At 39.7% G+C, this 20,728-nt stretch overlaps 1 protein-coding gene and 1 pseudogene across 21 annotated transcripts in view; both read left to right on the plus strand.

Moving 5' to 3' along the window:
- The first annotated feature begins 681 nt into the window (after positions 1 to 681).
- Positions 682 to 20,728, plus strand: part of NCAM1 (neural cell adhesion molecule 1) — a 311,446-nt gene continuing 291,399 nt past the window's right edge. For 14 of the 21 annotated variants that reach the window (XM_064375417.1, XM_064375419.1, XM_012470511.2 and 11 more), the window contains exon 1: positions 735 to 978. In XM_064375417.1, coding sequence (XP_064231487.1) covers positions 927 to 978 — 52 coding nt within the window. In that variant the 5' untranslated portion in view covers positions 735 to 926. Of the gene's footprint in view, positions 979 to 20,728 lie in introns of all 21 variants that reach the window. The other 7 variants (XM_012470500.2, XM_064375416.1, XM_021671137.2 and 4 more) reach the window with 2 other exon arrangements.
- LOC135274676 (U7 small nuclear RNA) lies at positions 17,354 to 17,434 on the plus strand (annotated as a pseudogene).

The raw sequence follows: 20,728 nt of genomic DNA on the forward strand, positions 1-20,728 counted from the left end.
TTTAATAAAGAGAACACAGATTTCAGCATTTATACACAGTAAAACATTTTCTTCGGGTTATTTCTGGAAATCCCTTCCAAACATCTGCGTTTTCTTCTAACTTAAGTCTCTTCCCACCTCCTTCCCAGGGGATCTGCTGAAGGGTGTTGTAGGTTGCTTCTCTGTGGGAGAGCAAACTTCACAGTCAGGATAAAACAAACAAACAATACCAAAACAACACCCAGAAACGGCAACCCCCAACCCTCTCCAAAGTTCTAATTTCCTGCACTTAAAATTAAGTCCTGGGCTATCCTTGTGTTGCAAGGATCTTAGAATCGAAATAGAATTTGACAACTTTAAATACCTAACTAAATCTAAAATTTTGCTTTTATTATTTACTAGTTATCAAAACATGCAAACTCCTGATTAAGGAAGGCTGGGTGGCAGGAGCGCCTGCGAAGGCGTAGGGGAGAAGTGTGAAAAGAAGAAATCCCAGCTCTCCCTGGGAGACTGCGTGTGAAAGAGCCCGGCTCCCTGGAAACTCCAGGCCGCGTTTTACAAGCGGCCGCATCTGCCTCCCCTGTCTCTCTTACCTCCTTGATGTTCGGCACTATTTGTGGCCGGCATGGTGGAAGGACACAGTGAGGTTCTCACCCCCGCCCCCCGCTCCCCGCTCCCATCCCCAGTTCCATCAAAGCGAACCCGGGCCAGCGCAAGGATCTCCGAGTTGCGAGTGTGCTGAGGCTGGGACTGTCACTCATTCTCCGATCAGCGCGTGAACGCAGCTCGGCTGCCGCTGGCAGGAAACAATTCTGCAAAAATAATCATACTCAGCCTGGCAATTGTCTGCCCCTAGGTCTGTCGCTCTGCCGCCGTCCACACTCGCTGCAAGGGGGGGACACAGAATTTACCGCGGCAAGAACATCCCTCCCAGCCAGCAGATTACAATGCTGCAAACTAAGGATCTCATCTGGACTTTGTTTTTCCTGGGAACTGCAGGTACATTTTTTTTTTTTAAATTCTCAATCTGGTTTGCGAATTACCCCATCTTCCTACTCCTCCCCAGAGGAGCGCTATTATTTTGGGTGGTTTTACGTGGACTGCTAAGGCTGGTCATTTTTGTTGAGCTGTGAAAGGAGCGCGTCGCCCTTGCTGCCCAGCCGAACCCCGCGCCCTCCCGGGCTGCGCTGCACTCCCCGCGCCGCCAGCTCCCGGCGCCCCTCCAGCGCGTCCGCCCTTCCCACTTTGTGCGCCCGCGGCGGTGGGAGCAGAGCCGGCCGGCTCCTGGGGACGCGGCGGCCGCACTGGTGATGGGCAGCGCTCCTTCCCTGAAGGCGGGCGGCGGGGCGGGGGCGTCGCGGCTCGGGTGGTGCCGCCGCACGGGCTCGGATTCCGAGGGGGAAGGGGCTTGTCAGCCCCGGCTTCGGGAAGAGTGAACAATAAGGCTAGGGCAGCCTCCCCAGATCATTATTTCCCCGGGTCTAATAAAGTCGGGTTCGCTGCTTTGCCTCCCCCGCCCCGGCCGAATAACGGTTTGCAAAATGGGGCGAAATGGGCAGAATCGCAGGGCTGTGTGGCCGTTGTGGCACCCCAGTCGGTATGACGTTAGTTTTTCATTTGCCAAATTGCTGGTTAGTTGCAAAGCCTACCCTCGGCCGCGAGCACTGAAGGATGGGAGGGTCGAGCGTGGCGTTTTGACAGGAGGAAGTGCGGAGGGGCGGAGGGCGAGGAGGGCGTGATCCGAGCTGCCTGGTGTGTGTGCGCGTGTGTGCGCGCGTGTGCCTTTACACGCGCCGCGTGCCCAGTGTTGCACGGGGCGGGAGAAGAATGGCAGGTAGCCGCCCGAAACACCTCGCCCTGTCTCCTTTCTTTGGGCGAGGTTCCCGATCCTGGCAAAGTGTGAACAATAGGGAGCTGGGAGGAAGACAGTAGTGATGCTGCCGCGGGTGGCGGGGGCTGCGCCGCCGCCCAGACAACCTCGGCAGCGAGGAGGGAGGTGCATTTCATTTTGGCTATTTCCATCCCGGCCTCCCTGGAAAATTCTTCTGTGCGTGCCCACCCTCCCCTCCAGCTGTCATCCCCCCACCTCCACCCAAGGATTTGTGCTTTGGCGCTGATGGACGGGAGGGGAGGAAGAAAAGCAGGGGCTGCAGAGAGCTGGGTGGGTTGGGCGGACATTCTGGGCGAGGGGCGTGTGCTGGGAAGCGCCCGAGGAAAGCCGGGCGGAGGGGCTGTGTGTCGCGGTCGCCGCTGCCAGGTGCTGTGGTACCTGCCCTAGACGGCGGAGCCCGGGTTGGGGAGCGCGCGGGGCGGACCGGGGAGCACCCAGTGCGCCCCCTCAGAGGGCCGCACAGGAGCAACACTAGGCCGCCGCCTCCAGCCAACTCGGGTCCCTCCCATGGCGACCAATCAGCGCTAGGCTGGCTGGGCGGGAAGCCGCGAGAGGCTTTTATTGCGGCGCGGGTGGCGGCCCGGAGCTGGCAAGACTGTCTCCTGGTGCTCCAGCCTAACGGTCTCGCTCACCCACCCCCGGGAGAAACCCCGCCCTGCGGCCGGTCCCCCGCCTGCCCCGCAGTTTCCAAGGAAATAAAATGGAGACTAGGTGGTCACCAGGAGTGCTCCTGGTCCGGCCGTCCGTGCTCGCCACTCTCGCCTCTTTCACGCCGACTTGAGCATCCCACTGCCCCCGCCAGCGCTCACTCTCGCGCCGTGGAGTCCGGGCCCGAGCGCGTTGTCGCCGGGGAGGGCACCCTGGCAGGCACACCGACGCGCGTGCGCTGGCCGGGGGCGCTACCGGCGGCGGGGCGGGGCGGGGGCGGGGCCGTGGCGGGGCCAGGAGGGGTGGGGACCAAGCCTAGTCCGCCTGACGCTGGGTCTCAGCCGCCACCTGGACGGGGGCTATCCCCCGGCAAGCCCCTTCCCGCGGTGCCCGTGGGTCCCGCGGCGCGACTTGTCAGCATGGGGCGGGCATATGGGGGTGTTTTTGAGATCTCCTTGCCCCCGGGTGGGAGCGTGACAATGGAGCCCGGATCTTTGGTGGGCCTTTTGGGGGATCGCCAGGAGGTCCTTTCCATCATCGTGATGGGTACAGTCATCAGTGTTTGGATCCCGTGGAAGTTGCAGGCCCAGGATTTCCCATTGGGATGTTCCTGGATGCCCAGGCAGGGGAGGCATTCTGACCAGTGTTCCCTAGAATGAAAGCGACCTCCTTCCTGGCCCGGTACCTTGAGGATGGGAAGAAGGCAGAACGTGAAGCACATATAAGGTTGCTTAACAAAAGAAAGAAATTGAATGGTTTTCCAAAGAGAAATGATTGCTCATTAAAATGTCGTTTCTACCATAGTTTTTTAAAAGTCAAAGAATTCAAGTCGAAGGGTCAGAATTAAAATGAAAATATAGCACAAAGTATATATACATATGTATATATATCTGTGGGTCTTTGTTTGTTTGAACTCAAATGGTGTAGCATGTCCAGGGCAACGGCAACTGAGTTTGTGTGCTCCGCTCGGTGCATATGAAAATTTACATAAAAGGCAAGCTTACCTTAATATATCAAATAAGTCTGATCCGCTGCCCCTCTCCCCTTTTGATGTCCTCTGCTCTTTAGGAATACAATGAAAAGTTGTGCAATTGCATAGTAAATTTGAGTCTATTCTAGCAGAAATTTTGGATGTTTTTAAAAAATGTTTGCCTGAACGATCTGGAATGGCTAAGTCACGTTTGCTTGATAATTTTACAGTCTTCTGCCAATTAAACTTGCAAGAGTCAAGGAATGGATAGGACTGTGTTTCTAATAAGATACCACTGGTTAAGAACAAAAAGATACTTTACAAAAGCTAGCATTGAAATCAAGTATATGTAATATCTCTCACTAAGCAAATTAAAGTGTGCTTCGGCAAAGTTTAATGTGAGCACAATTATAGTGAGCCATATATTTTCGTCGATTTTCATTTTAAGATTGAGAATGTGTCTTTTTGAACAAAATTTCACTGAATGTAATAAAGGCTATATAAGAATGGAAAACCTTTCATAACTCTAGTCAAACCCCAGAAAGATTATCTTCTTTCAATAAATATCAGCATATTTTAAAATATTAATAACTGATAATCTGTTTAAAATCCAACATAGTTATTAAAAACAGGGAATAAAATCCAGACATTGTGGGCATATGGGCTGTGATTTATACAAGTTTCTGGTTACTATTCCCTCTACAAAGGTCTTAAAGATCTGCTAACCTGGCTAAGTTTTCATAAGTCTTGCATTATTTTCTTAAGTTAATTCTTTATGAAGCTCCATCCTTCTTCTCCTAAATTATTGAACCTGATAATTTCTTTCCAGATACCTTAATGGAGGATTTTAAAAAATATTGGAATAGCAGAAAATAGCAGGACATATTCTTGTTTAGTAAAGGAGGTTTCTCTAAGTCTTCCTATGCTAATTGGTTAAACTAAGAATGGGTTAATTTAACTGATGACTGGTTTCTTGACCTTGATAGTTCAAGAATTAAGATAGCAATTGCAAATAACAAAATCCCACGTGAAAACTAAAAAAAAAAAAAAAAAAAAAAAAAAAAAAAATAGTGTGGGTGTGTTATTTGTAAGGGATGTGGCTGTTTATTGGAGGCAGCAATAAGAAGTCAGAATTAGTCCGTAGCAGCCCAAATTCCAAGTTTTGAGCAGTGCTTCCGTTTGGAATCCATTTATCATTAATTGAATTCCTCAGATAGGTCATATGTAATTTAATGGAAGTAACCTATATCTGTATTTTTTCTGTCACAAGAAACAATGTCTTAATTGCCTTTCAAAATAAACAGCACCATTTCGTCACTCAAAAGCTAATCTTTAGACATGTTTTTGTTCACTGCAGAACCCAGTTTCTCAAATTATAGAGAGCATTTTGTAAACTTTACACTGCTTAAAATACGGACTCTGGAATTTCTGATGCAACCACTTAATTTTTCAAGGCGATGAAGCTTCTATTAAGTATGAGTTTGATAAATTCCCCATATTTTTTTCTTTAGTGTTAAAGAACTGTGGCTGCTCTCCAGACTGAAAGTGGCTTCAACACTACTGGCAGACTTCCAGAGACATTTTACAGACAGTCCTTTCTGACTTAGTGTAAAATAAGTGATTGACTACCTGTTGCTAAAGAACGGGTTGTACTTTCCCTTAGGATCCTGAGCTTGTGATGGAGAGCAGAACCAATTGGCAGGCAGGGGAGAGAAGGGACCGCACACCTGCCCCCGTCCGTCTGGGGGAAGAGTTGTAGACTGGGAGGAGACAAAGACATTTTATAAAGGCTCTCCTGTACCGGTTCAACATTGCGTTTTTGAGCACACAAATGTTTTATGATGTCAAGATAAATATTTTAATATAAATTTCATAGTTGATCATTCTTCAGTTTAGCAGTTGTAATATATAGACTAAGGAGTGTCTAGAACTTGAAAAGAAGTGGCAGCACATTACAGGTAGCATTTTGCTAATGTTAAAAGTGGGTTACAAATTACACAAAGTTGAAAACATTAATCACGTGGCTGTATAATATGAGGTCATTTGAGCTTTGAGTAAAAATCACTAAGGTGAAGATTCCTTTGGTTAAAAAGAAAGAATTCTAAGTAAAATTCTGAAGAAGAGAATTTTATACGTTTCATAATATACTCAATGATTCTCTGAGCAGTACTGTAAAAGGTGGCCCCTTAGGAAGGAGGAAATGCCCAAGGACCTCTCTGAATCCTAATGATTGGGTTTCTATGAGCTCCAGAGGTCTTAATATTGGAAAACATTGTAGTGAAACTATTTTTAACAATACGAGTAGATAGGCTTACTACTTACTGTAGGGGTAATAGAATACATAAGTAAATCTGAAGGTCATAGTCCTGTTACCTCTAGCCTCTTTTGTTATTAACTCTTGATGCCAAACCTTAAAACCATTTGCTGATGTAAAGGGATGTAAATTATTTGGTGTTGACAGTGGTGCCATTATGCCCTTTCATTTCATGTTGTTGAAATACTGTCTCTCAGCTGCAGATGCTCATTAGGAGCATTGCCTTTTGATGTTGGTCTGGGTGCCAAATGGCGGCCTTTCAGGCAGTTTCAATACATTACATTTAAAACGCTCTCAGGCCATGTCTACATGCAGCCACTGAGTTAACGGATTTTCAGTTGGGTGGGCACACTTTTCCTTTACTGCAGTATTAATTTAGCTTCTAAGCAATGGGAGACTCCAAGAGGACTGCACTAAAAGGATAAGCCATTTGGTTTATCTTGTGTATGTGTGCTTTTGAAAAACAGATTGTAATAAACCCATTGTGCATTCTTTTTTCTTCCAGATATATGTAACACTTTCTTGAATTCAAAGATTGCATGGCTGATATGATTTAAAAGCCTTCTATGTAACCTATATTCCACTTTGTACTCTGAGGACTTTTTGATTTGTAACTGCAAACACTGGTAACAGCTGATCTTCCGTTTTCTCTTTGGCGTCATTCCTGAGATAAGGTGTAAAATGCCTTTTGTTGTACATTAATCTCCTCCTTTAGTATCTGATTACCTCATCATTTAAGAATATTCATAGTAATATCACACCGTTTGAGATTGTATTACATTAGGTATTCCCTTAAATAGTTGATTAAATACATTTATTGAGTGCCAGCATTTTATCATCTGCTCTGTGGGGAATTAAAAGGAGTGAGATGACATAATTCCTATTGTCAGGAAACCCTGGGAGTAGGAGAGACTAGAGAGTAAGAGAGGTGGATAACCCTGGGTTGAAACCCCAGACATATCCCTTACTAGCTGTCTGATCTTGGACAAATGATTTAACTCGTCCAAGTTTCAGTTTCCTCTTTCGTGAGACTGGAGAATTAGTAATGCCTACTTGTTAGAGTTATAAATATTTTAGAGATCTTAGGACTTCAGTGCATGTAAGCAGTGTTTATTAATGAGGAAGAAGGATATATATGGATCTAGAAAAAATAATTATTTAGACATAGTGCCGTTTTTTTAGAAGGATTTTAAGAAAGGTATTATGATAATATGACTCCTTCAGAGATAAGAACGAGGTTTAAAAAATTGGTTACTAAATATGCCTGCAATTCCATGTTGGTTGTGAATGCTTTACAGAGAAAAATGGCCTGATTATAAGGTTGAAAACCATCAGCACAAGGTTGGATCTAGGTTTTGTGGGGCCTCAGGGGTATACAATTTTGAGGGCCTTCTTTTAGGAAAATACAAAACTCTCTTGCTTTTGCAAAATTTAGTTGAATACATGACCATGAGAACACATTGCCAAGTCCCGGTCCCCCAAGCCTTGGAAGGAGGCCATGAAATTGAGGAACCCTGAAAACTTCTGGCCCTGCTTTAGTAACTATCCTTTGGTCCACTTGGACCCACTTGCTTGGAAATATGAGCTCGTTGTTCCAGTTTACTAAACGTGGACCTCACAGAGATTGTTTATGTAGCGCTTTGAAGATTAGAATCATGCATTAAAGTCAAAGTCATTTTTAGAAATAAGTATTTCACTTTTATTTGACAGAAAATCTTAAGTAAGATCTGAGCTGATTTGATATTTCTCACTGCCGATATTCTTGTAAATTACTAACTAGAAGAAAATAAAGCAACTGCTATTGTTATTCAAATGAGTGAGACGTAAGTGCCCGATTGGCAGGGCAAGAAGTAGTTTTGCCAACTAAAGGCATATGATATTGGAGAGGAGACTGAAGATTTTGTTTTAGCTAACTAAAAGGAGACAAACTGGATATATAATACCAATAATTATATCTTAATCATCACGTTATGGTTTACAAAACACTTTGATATGCATTTAATCTTCACACTAATTATTTAATAAATATTTATTGAGTACATACTCTGGGTGCTGGGAATACAGTGGCAAACTAAACATACATCATCCCTGTTTTCATGGAGTTTCCAGTCTAGTAGCACAGAGAAATATAGACATTAAAAAGTAACACACACGATTATAATTATATATTCAGATAAAAATATAAGAAAAACCCAGGATGAGAGATTATCAAAGGGGATTGGGTTGTTGGGGAGGTAAGGATGTAACACTTAAACAACTGTGAAGTAGGAAGAACAGATGGTATTCTCATTTTAGGGCATGATTGATTGACTGCTTAATTCAACAAACGTTGAATTACAACAAACATTCCTGAATTCCTTAATTCAACAAACCTTCGTGAAGTCTGGAGAAGGTCAGATAGCTTCAGGAATTGTGTGGGGTTTCACGTTATAAAGTCCAGGAAAATATGCATCTGCCTTTAGAGCTTACCACCTGGAAGGAGGGGAGAGAGACATATTATACTTATAAATAGAGTATTTACGCTGTTGGACCACAAGGAAGGAAGCAATTAATTCTGCCTGGGACTCCCTTGAGCTGGGCTTGGGGAAGAGTTGCTTTCATTGGATAGAGCAGGAAGAAGGGGTGATTTGGGCAGAGCAGACACCCTGAGCAGTGGTTGAGACATGAATCTGGTTGTACATGGGGAACAGTGTAAGAGTAATGGGGAGGAGTAGCCAGAAATATGGAGGAAAAAAAAATTCTGCAAGTCCAGATTGTAAGTCTTTAAATGGAAACTGAGACTGAGAAAGGTTAAGTGACTTAAGCAGGTGGAGCTAGGACCATAACTTGCATTTGTTGGCTGCATTTTATCCTTTTCTAAAGCAAGGATAATTTGAATACATATAGCATCTGAACATGTGCCAACAAGCAGGAGTTCTTGTGGCTTCTGGATTGAACCTGACCAGAATGAGTGGGGAGTGATGTGGTGGAGGGGCAGTATTCAGAGCTGTGGTCTGAAGGAACTCTTCTGCCATTCTGCAAGTTGCTGTCATTCTGAGCCTGTTTCTCTATCTGTAAAATGGGCTTAATGACACCTCCCTTATGGGTCTTGGTGAGCTGAAATAAAACCACGTATGTAGAGCGGATATAACGTATGTACTCATTATGTGCTTCAAAAAAGTTTCCCATGGACAGAGGTTTTATTTGCAATGTTTGTTTAAAAAGGGATGTATAGTACTTTGAATATGATGTGCAAAGTTCTGTGCTAGAGGCTGAGAGGAAAAACAAAATAAATTTAAGGTTACTATACCGACCCTACAGAAACTTTGAGGTGGTTGGGGAGGAAGAACTTTTACTTAGTTCAAACTGCAAAGAAACCATGAAGATGTTATATGAATAAGTGCTCTAATGAGGCAGACAGGTAATAGCTGGGAAAACTGAGAAGCGAAAATCATGTTGATTGGTTTTAATGTCTGAGAAAAAAAAAAAGGTGTAGAAATGCTAGAATTTGGCTTGGTGCAATGGCTCACTCCTGTAATCCCAGCACTTTGGGAGGCCGGGGCGGGTGGATCACCTGAGGTCGGGAGTTTGAGACCAGCCTGACCAACATGGAGAAACCCCGTCTCTACTAAAAATACAAAAAGTCAGCCAGGCATGGTGGTGCATACCTGTAATCCCAGCTACTTGGGAGGCTGAAGCAGGAGAATCGCTTGAACCTGGAAGGCAGAGGCTGTATTGAGCCGAGATGATGCCAATTGCATTCCAGCCTGGGCAACAAGAGCTAAACTCTGTCTCAAAACAAACAGAAAAAGCTAGAACTTGATCTGGACCTGCAGATATGAAAATAAATAGGGAAAGAGGGCCTGTTTCCTATAGGATGAGATGGATCCGGCCAAAGAATTGCTACTGAAGAGCAGTTCAAGGCTGGATCTTGGGGCAAGCCATATTTGAATCTTAAATGTCAGACAAAGGAGAGGGGTGCTGCTGGAGCTGTTAGAGAAATTAAAAATATATATAATGTTTAAGAGGATAGTCAGAAATAGCAGCTGAACATGTGCTGTGCCAGGCTCTGTGTTTGGGACTAGCTGGGAATTAGCAGAAAGTTAAGTAGGAAGAAATTGATAGAGTTCATTGCAGCACTCAAAGTGAATTCTGGTTTTGTATAGCATCCAGTATGGTGGTCAGACAAAATGAAGGGCCAACGAAAGAATTTTTATTGCTGTGTGAAACATCAACTGGATGATGCTAGGAGAAGGGAAGCCAGTTAAAGCTGACTTGGACCCATCGACGATAGACTGGACAGGGAAAATGTGGCACACATACACCATGGAATACTATGCAGCCATAAAAAACGATGAGATGATGAGTTGGTGTCCTTTGTAGGGACATGGATGAACCTGGAAACCATCATTCTCAGCAAACTGACACACAAGAACAGAAAATCAAACACCGCATGATCTCACTCATAGGCGGGTGTTGAACAATGAGAACACATGGACACAGGGAGGGGAGCATCACACACTGGGGTCTGTGGAGGGGGGAACTAGGTGAGGGACGAACTAGGTGAGGGACAGTGGGGGGTGGGGAGTTGGGGAGGGATAACATGGGGAGAAATGCCAGATATAGGTGATGGGGAGGAAGGCAGCAAACCACATTGCCATGTATGTACCTATGCAACAATCTTGCATGTTCTTCACATGTACCCCCAAACTTGAAACACAATAAAAAATATATATATAATAAAAATAAAAATAAATAAAAAAATAAAAAATAAAATATAAAATTGAAATTTTAAAAAAAGCTGACTTGGAGGCCAGTGAAGTCCAGTGGAAGTATCTTGCATAATTAGCAGGCGCACTTGTATGTGGGGAAAGGATAGCATTAGGCTTAGAGTCAAAATATCTGGGTTCAAGAAGTTGCTCTGCTACTAACTAGCCAAGTAAATTTATATCAGTTACGTAAACTCTTTGACCTGTAACTTCCTCATTTGACTATAAGAACAAAATAAGATAATATGTGGGACCTGCATTGCAAATAAAATATTTCACAGCTATACATTTTATTAGTTGACACGTTGCTGAAAAATTAAATAAAAATCAATTTTATGTACTGCTAGAGGTGCTTTTTTGATTAAAGAAATCTGTGATATATTTTCTAAAGCAGATAATTTTGGAAAGATATACTTGTAATGATTTTGGATAAGGATAAAAGGGGCGTAGCTGAGATGTTAGAAATAGTAAAGCAACCAAGGGTAGATGATAGCTCCGAAATGTAGATGACTGAGAGGGATAAAGATCTTTAAAGTTACAGACTCGAGGAAATGAAATAATCATGATACTGCCAATATGCTGGAGAAATTAAGAGGTTAGGTTTTAGAAAAAGTTTGGGCCTCCTAATACCTTGACTTGTAGGTCAGTATTTTTCAAACTATGGATGATGAAATCTATTTAATGGACTTCTATATACATTGAAAAAGAAAGAAGGAAGGGAGGAAGGAGGGAAAGAAGGAGGAAAAGAGAAGTGGAATGGAAAAGAGTGTGTTTTATATAAGGATAAGCATGCTTTGAGTAAATTTATCTCTCTCTCTCTCTCTCTCTGTGTGTGTGTGTGTGTGTAATATGTAACTTGGTTGTGATGGAAAACACATTCTTTTGGCTCAGGTCAAAACAGTTTGGAAGCTACTGTTGTCGAAGGAAGAATGTAGCATCAAAGAGAGGGTGAAACAGTCTAGTGGAGGGAGTACATCAGAAGATATAGAGTAGAAACAGAATGGGTTGTGAGGGATAGGAGGAAGAAATGACAGCAAAATTACGTATTGAGCATGTAAGCAGTCAGTTAACTACAGGGTGTGAAAGAAACAAAACAAATCAAACTCTAAATATTATACCTTTTTTTGAAATGGTATCTCACTGTGTTGCCCAGGCTGGCCTCAAATTCCTGGGCTCCTGCCTCAATTGTAGCTGGAACTGAAGATACATACCACTGTGCCCTAAATATGGTACCTTGACCTTACAGAGCTTTCTGTCTGATTGGGAATGAAAAGATAACTGGGAATACCAGGTAGCTTCTACAGCCAAAATATGAGGCACTTAACATTTTGGAGTCAGGATAAATATTGCCTGGGAACCAGGGAGTGGTTAAGCTGTACATTTTATTAGTAGACAGCAGCTGAAAAATTATATAAAAATCAAATTGTATGTATTGCCAGAGGTGCTTGTTAAAGAAACCCAACTGTGATATATTTTCTAAAGCAGATAATTTTGGAAAGATACACTTGTAATGACTTTGGATGAGGATAAAAGGGGCGTAGCTGAGATGTTAGAAATAGTAGAGTAACCAGCAAGGGTGGATGATAGATCCCAAATGGCAGTTGATGGGGAGAGAGCAATGTCTTTAAATTTATAAGCTTCAGGGAATGAAATGAACATGAAGACACTGGAGAACTCGTACAATGTTAGGTGAGAGTTGAAGGAGACTTTGAAGGAAGAATTTAGCTCCACTGAGAGGAAGGGTGGATGAGGTAAGTATATGTGTTCCATGTTTGGGAGGTGACTGGGGGAAGCCCAGTTGAAGAGACCGAGACTCAAAGATAGTAGTAGTCTCTATTTTTATATTATTTCAGTGAGGAGAAAAACTCTATGAGTTATGTTCAGTACTTTGCGGGGTTTTTATCACATCCACAAATATTTATGTGGTAGTATTTATGTAGCACACAGAATGATATCTTGCCTATAATTCAGAAGGTAATAGTGAACAAATGAAGAGAACCAGAGCTTAGTGGTAGGAAAGCCTAGGTTAGGAAAGTATAATAAAGTGAAGTGGAAAAAAGTTGTAAACAAACAGTATATATATAGGTATAATCCCAATCTTGTTAAAAAAAACAACTCTTTCACTCATTCTATAATGAAGACTGGAAGAAGGTAAATCACTATCTATGTTGTCTAAGTTTTTGATAACGAGCTCATACTGCTTTGCAAAACAATTCGTGCAGTAAAAACAAGGGCAGCAGCACCTAGGGTGGTTACGATTATAAAGAAGGTGAGAATTAAGTAGAAACTTGGGATTTGTGTCAGAGGAGAGTGGTGATGTCAAAGGGATTTCAGTTGAATGGTGAAATTTATGTTATTTATCTTGAGTCAAAGACTGAGGATGAGCTGATGTCCAGGACACTTGGCAAAGAAAGAAGGAAAGGAGGGCTGCTAGGTCAGGTGATGGCTTCATCATGAAGGTGCCTGGGCATCACCATGGAAAAGAGACAGAGGGAGGGGAGAGTTGATGAGCAACCTTTGCAAAGGACAACAGGACAATTTCACGCCAGAGGAAATGAATAAAGTTAGGGGTTTTCCCCAGTGACTTCATTTATCATATGAGTTGATTATTTTTAGTTACATCATTGCCCATGGTATTCATACATTTATTTCCAGACCTTTTAAAAAATGCGTCTATAGCAAAATCTTTTGAAGCTTGTTCTGCATGTCACAAATTGGATGTGGTATTTTTATCAGATCAGCAAATGCGTGATTGATTACTTTTCTAATGTTCTTTTATTCATTTTCAATTTGAGCATCCATTCTGTTCACATGAGATGCTTCCAGTCACCAGTTAAGCTGCAATTGCTATATGAGAATTGGACTTAGAGTATACCATAAAGGTGTACTTTCAGCAGCCTTAGAGGTCTGTTATCATGGGCATAAGAAGATGGAGCTCCAATGCGAGCTCTTTGATTTGGGTTGATAATTATAAATTACCTTTCTTTCTGAATTTAGTATCTACTTTTGGTGTTGGAGGCAGTGCATACTGCATGGGGTGCTTCATGGACCTTTGGTATCAAACCTGCATTTCGAACTGTGACTCTCCTGCTTTTCATGACCTTGAGCCAGTTATTTAATCTCCAACGGTCAGTTTATTTAGGTGTGAATCAGGGATAATACCCAACTAATAGGGTTATTGTGAGGACGAAATGAGGTAGTTTATACAACTGGCACATAGTGAGCTCAGTAATTTTTTCCTGTTTGCCTTCTTTCTGCTGAAGTTCACAGTGAAGGGATATACAATTCGTGTTGGATTTAAGTATTGATTCTAATGAGAATCGCATTTTCCATTTATTTTTCATTTTCTGAGAGTTCAGGATCACCGTGAGTTGCAACCGAGTTGGCAATGCCATGCTTAATTGTGGAGCTGTTTTACCTCCTGTGAAAGCAAAGCCTAGTAGATCTTGATTTTGAGAAAAGTAAGATTAAAAAAATTAAAACTGGTTTCTCTAGACTCTCAATTGCATAAGGTTAATATCAAACCTGTCAATTCACTATAACGGTGGAGCCATAAAATTTAGTATATTTAAATAATAGTGGCTGCTAAAGATCATATTGGTGACACTTCATTAATCTGGAAGTCACTTATCTGGCAAACTTGATTCTTTGGAACATGAAAAATGAAGGGAAAGAAGCCTCTGAAGAGCTAGCATAGCATCCTTTTCTTTCTTGATGCAATATCTTTCATATTGCTGAGGAATTTAAAACATTTATCTTACTTCTGTTTCTTTTTGTCTGAATTCCTCTTTATTAAGTTTGCTGTAGTGTCTCCTTTTGTGTTTCATATTGTTTCATTTAACGCCTCAAATTCTAACAATCTCTGGCTGTCTATTAGTAAAGAGTGAGACCCTGAAAGCTGTGGGGCTCAATGTGGGGTGTCACACTGAACGACTGTGCAGAAACCCAGAAACCCAGTGGGGGACATCCATGTATATTCATTAGTACTTACATTTTCTTTTGGACTGGTTGATTTAAGAGAATAAAAAATTTTGCAGCAGGCGGGGTATAAGTCTGACTACTGTTTTTCTCTAAGCTGAATAGGAAGAAATGGATTGGCAGTATTTTTTCTTTAGTAGTCAGGATTTCATTTAGTTCTCCTGTTTTCAGTAAGGTGCTTCTGCCCTCAACAAAGTCTGGTATACCCAAGGAAAAAGTGCATCTGGTTCAACCTCTCTATTAATAAAAATTGAGTCTTCTTCTGGGGTGAGGGGAGTATGGGAGAAGGGATATATGGTTGCCACCCTCCTGTAGCTTACAGTTTGTGTGTTTGTGTGTGTATGTGTGTGTGTGTGTGTGTGTGTGTTTGAAGTTAGTGGTATGAGAGGGTCCATTGGCTTTAATTTTGTAGCTCACTCAGACCCAGTGATGACCTATCTCTTTCAGGCTTTCTAATTGCTAAAATCCAAAGCAGACTTTTGAAATCTTTTATCTTGCATGTTTTAGAATAGAATTCTTGAGACTGAAAGAAGCTTGTAGTTCTTAAAGGAAAAGGAAAATGCTCTAGGGGTGCATCAAAGGCAAAGACCCAAACAGATGAATGTTCAGAAAACTTCAAGGGATTCACAATTTAAAGAGTTTTGAGGAAACTTTTCTGAACTGAAGCATTCTCAAGAGATTCCAAGGTGGCCTGAGATTCCACATTTCTTGGATAGAAAGATGTGGACTTGGCAGTGATTTGGCAAAACAGAACAAGAACAATTTCACAAATATATTGGCAAGTGGCTATGTCCCAGACTTGTTGGGTAGTTAAATGTTCACTAGAAACATTGACTTAAGCCAGTATTTATGGAATAACTCTCGTGTTCTATGTAGTTGGTCAAGGAGTTGGAGGTAAAAGATGAATACCATTCAGTAGCTTTGTGAAAAATTCTAGATTATGTTCAAAAGTTTTTTGTTTATACTTGTAATATTTATTTCTGTGGAATGACACAAAAGACTATCTTGAAATGTCAGAAAATGATAACTAAGAGTTATTTATTCTTTTCTCAGTTTTTTTCCATTTGTGAATGTAACTTAAAAGTGACTCATCACGTGTTTAAAATTTAAAATTTTCATCAAAGAAAACCATCTGTCATAATGCAGTTAAAAAAAGGAACATTATGTGATTTTCTTTGAAGATAAGGGATTGAAAGTGAGTCAGTTAACTGCCTAGATTACCATTTGAGGTCATTTTGAACTAAATTGGCTTTGGAATCAGAATTTAAATTCCCAGTCAGACTCAATTAAGATAACTGGTCATGAAGGCAGTTCATTCACCTGCCTTCCTTCTCATAAAAGGAATATTTTTATTATTTGTATTCCTTTATGGCCAAGTTAGACATAGGCATTATTTTTTAGAACATACACATTTTACACAGTAATTTAGGTGTTTAAGGGTAGTTTTGTATCTAAATAAGAAACCAGAAAAATCATTCACCATTTGGTTTTCTAGAGATGTTCACGGTAGACCATTTTGAAGTTGCTGGGAGGCAAATCAATATATTACTGAGTTATATTTTTGCTGCCCTGTGCAATATTAAGAGAATAGCTTTCACAAACAAACCCCAGTTAAAATTATTTAGTTATAATAATAAATGTATAATTAGACTTGTTTTAAGAAAACGTAAATTATAAATATGTGCATTTATTTTAACAATTTATGTATGCATTTATAAAACTAAACTTTTTGTTTGTGATAAGTAAGTATAAAATTATATACAAAATTATATGCTCTTTTAACTTGCTCAACATGAGAGATTTAAAATGACGAGGTTCGCTGTGAATTTAATCTTCACTTTTATCTATTTATAGACTAGAACAAATAAATCAATATTTTTTCAATTATAAAGTTTTAGTAATTGAAAATTATTAAATGTACAAAGGGGGAGAGCTTTTAGAATTTAGAACTACAAAGAAGGAAAACAATTTAAACCTACAGATGAATTTGATGGGGTTGGTTGTGTGTCTGCGGCTGTCTGGAAAATCCAGGTACTAAAGTACCTCGTACTAGCTGGACATTGGAACTTCACAGGGAAACAAAAATATCTTGAATGACTGGCTGATGTTCTTGAAATGATGCTAATATCTATTCTATAAAAAACTGAAAGTATGTAGATGTCATTGTCTGTTTAGAATCACATGTCTTGGGATTTGGGACTATGATAGGTATTGATCTACATATATTTTTGAAATATTTTGGCCGAAATGCAATTTGGTATGGTTAAGTCTTATCCATTTGCAACATTTTGTCTTAAAACTGTATCTATAGAAGTTTTTTAAAAATAATGTAAAAAATCAAAGTTGCATTTTGATGTTTAATGCATTGATTTAAAAAAATTATATACAGAGCAAAATGTTTGAGTTTTTGATGATATTTTGCTTAAAATATTAGGTGCAAATGTCAAGTAATTTTACAATTAGAATTGCATCATGATACTTTGTGCGTGGAGACAGTCCAGAACCAAAAATGATGAGACAAGTGAAATCTTTATCAAGGAAGGTCTAGCAGCTGTATCAGATAGGTTTGCGTTTTCTTGGAAAATTTGGTGAAAAAAAAAAATCATCCAGGAGATAATGTGATTAGAAATGCTCCTTCAATGTGCATATGTGTTTAATCTGCTCTACAAAGATACTGTTTTCTTTGTAGCATTGTTTTATTGAATACATTTTATTAAATTTTCTATCAAAACAGCCTTATATTGAATTTAACAATACCTTGGAAAAGTTGCAATCTTTATAAGTGTACAAGTAAGTTAGATGGATTACTATTAAAATACAATTTCTAGTGTTACAGCTCTTTTAGAATTTGTCTAGCAGATTTTCTGTTTGTTTGTTTTTTTTCTTACCATGAAGGAAATGTCAATTCTTAGTCTTCATTTGGAATTTATAAAATATGTTAAAAATCACCAAGTTTTCCAAAAGTTTATGCCAGACAAATCATTCGCTATTTAAAAATAAACTGCAGTTTCTTAATAAAAAGTATAGCCTGAGTATTGTCCCATATAAATGAATTTCCTGGATTTGGAAAAAAAATTAATACATTGAAATCAATAGTTGACCATAGATTTAAATATGATACAAAAGGTTTAAAAATCTAAATCGTCATTGTTTACAAAATATTGGCAAATTAGAGCTACAGCGCTTGGTGTTATTGTGTAATCTTCTGTTTAAAAATAAACAGTGGAAATAATTGTAGAAACCTCTGGGCTTAGAAAGGCTTGTTGGTGGTTCTTCACATCCTACTAAAAAAGCAGGCTGTCTTTGCATATTAATCACTCTGTGAAAGGAAGCTTGCCTTATTTGCATTGTGCATGCACTAAGAAGTCCAATAGTGCGCCTGAGAAAAAAAAATGGGGGGATTGTAATTGTTGTTCTCAAAAGGGTTTTTATTCCATTCAAGTGGAAAAGCTGAATACTGGAGAATTAGTGCAGTGTTTTGTGGAAGAAGAGTCCCTTTTGGCCACTGCATTGCTTGTGGTGCAATCCCAGTGTGTAAGGATCCTGAATATTAGGGTGAAGAGGAAAGTGACTCATCTTTCTATGATGCAATAGTTTATGTTCTTGTACATCTCTATAATTTTGTAAGCATTTTCTCCTTGTTACGTATCCAAAAAGAGTTAGAATGAAATTCTGGGAATATATGCCATATTGGAAATCTCAGGAGAATTAAACATGAACCAAAAAATCTGAATCTAAGTAGCTTGGGTTTTGGGAGTGGGATGAGATGAGGACACACAACACAAAATTAAGCAAATTGCATATAAGTGTTATTGTTTTTAGAAAATGTGTGATTTGGTTAATGCCTGGAAGATATTTGTCCCCCAAATTGATTTTAAATGATATTTTTGAAATTATCTTAGTAATAATGGCATGCCTATCTCTTCATTGTATTTTAAGACTCAGTGGTTGAATGTAAATATGGAAAATAAACAGAAGAAATGTTCTTAATGTTAGTGAGGCTTTCTTTTAATAAGACTGCGTGAGATGAGCTACTTATAATGTTTCTCCTCTATGGTAAAATATTCTTCATGAAAGCTTTTCCTTATCTCCTAGTTCTAGCTGGCAGCAGCCACATTAGCCAGTACAGTTTCCAAAACCTCAAAATGTACAATTAATTATTTTGGAGGTCTGTTACTTTGGACTGTTTTAATATACTTTACATATTTTTAGCATCTTTGGAAAAATTCTGCACAGAATATGGCATTTACAACTTGAATTTCGCAAAGGGGAAAATATGCCATTGTCTATATACACGTATTTTGACAAAATGATTGTGTGTAATATGGAGAAAAAGCTTATTGTTTTTAATGATTTTGTTAAATACTAGAAAGTAGTTAACTGAGTTAAAAGGTTTCATGCAGGTTTTCCTAAAACTACTTGGCTTAACTATATTTAACTATCTGTGAAAGTACTTGTTTTTATCCTCTTTAATGTTGTATGGATTTGGTTATTTAAGTTGAATACAGATCCTCTGATGATACCATTTCTATTTTATTTGAATTGCTTTCTGTAATATTCAACTACATGGAAATTGTACTTAATTTGGGCTTATGTAGAGTGGTCCATAGACTTTGACTGGAGTGTGTGTTTCGGTTGCTGTTCTGAAAAATAGAAGTAGCCAAGAAGTAGTCTGAAAAAGTAGAACCATAAAAAATTAGACCGGTAGAATTTTAAAAGAAAACTGTAATTTTTACCATTCAAAAGTCCTTATATAGGTTTCATAATAAATTTTTTTCTAAAATAAGTATGTTACTGATATACTTCTCCAAATGTTTGTTATAGACAAGTCAAAAGACAAAATTACAACAAATTTAGTTATAAATCTAATTGTCTTTTATTTGTGATTCATGAATTGGGGCAGCTTCCATTCAACAAAATAGAACGAGAGCTCCCACTGAGCAATGGCAGAACAGTGGGTTTGGAAAGTGGGAACAAGGAAGCAACTATAGAAAAAAAACTGGTTAACATCAGTTTACTTCCGGTGACTTTTTTGCAAGTTAAAGCAGAGGAGACTTCTTTATTGCACTGACTCAGGTTGACTGGAATCTCCTGTTTTCAGGAAAAACTGGTCTGTTTTGGGATCTATCTGCTTCTTTAAAGTTTCAGTTTGATTATATGGCATTTAGCCTGAGTGACTCCATTTTGGTTTGGTCTGGTCTTTTGGGGCCGGGTGCAGAAGCTCAGTCTAAAACAACGGCCTCCTATAATTTTTGTTTAACAGATATAATTTTTAGGGTTTATACTTCATTTAAATTTGAACCTTTTTATAAAAATCTGAAATGCATTACACATTTTTAGGATCTTGTAGACTTCATAAGTATGCAAAACAAAAATAGCTAGTACCAAACACCACATGATCATCTCCAAATTCAGAAAACACATTTGACAAAATGCGATACCCCTTCAGGATGAAAACACTCATTAAACAAGGAATAGAAAGTACTTTCTTGTTCTGATAAAGGGCATCTGTGAAAAATCCATAGCTAACATATACAAATGGCCCATAAGCACAAATGGCCAAAAGTCGCTGAACATCATTAACCATCAGGAGAAGTGTACATCAAGGCCACAGTGAGATACCACTTCACACCCGCTAAGATGGCTAGACTCAAAAAGACAGATAACAACAAGTGTTAATAATGATGTGGAAAAATTGGAACCCTCAAACACCGCTGATGGGAATGAAAGTGCTGCAGCCTCTTTGGAAAACAAGTCTGTCAGTTCTTAAACAGAGTTACCATGTGAACCATCAGTTCTGCTCTTCCAAGAGAAGTGAAAACATATGTCTGTATAAAAACATGTATGCTAATGTTCGTGGAACATTATTAGGAATAGTCAAAAAATGGAAAAAACCTAAATGTCCATCAATTGATGAATGGACCAAAAAATGTGGTATATTTATACAATAAAACATTATTGGGAAATAAAAAGAAATGCAGTACTGACACATACTACAACATGGCCGAGCTTTGATTCAGCATTTTAGTAATGTGAGATCCTTAATTGTGTTAGCTGTTTGTTTGTAGCCATGAAAATTTATTTATTTTTCAATGGTTTTGGGGGCACAGGTGGCTTTTGGTTGCAAGGATAAGTTCTTTAGTGGTGATTTCTGATATTTTGGTGCACCTGTCGCACAAGTGTACACTGTACCCATTGTG

This window comes from Aotus nancymaae, unplaced genomic scaffold (assembly GCF_030222135.1).
Source record: "Aotus nancymaae isolate 86718 unplaced genomic scaffold, 86718_ANA_hifiasm-v0.15.2.pri h1tg000012l, whole genome shotgun sequence".
NCBI lineage: Eukaryota > Metazoa > Chordata > Mammalia > Primates > Aotidae > Aotus > Aotus nancymaae.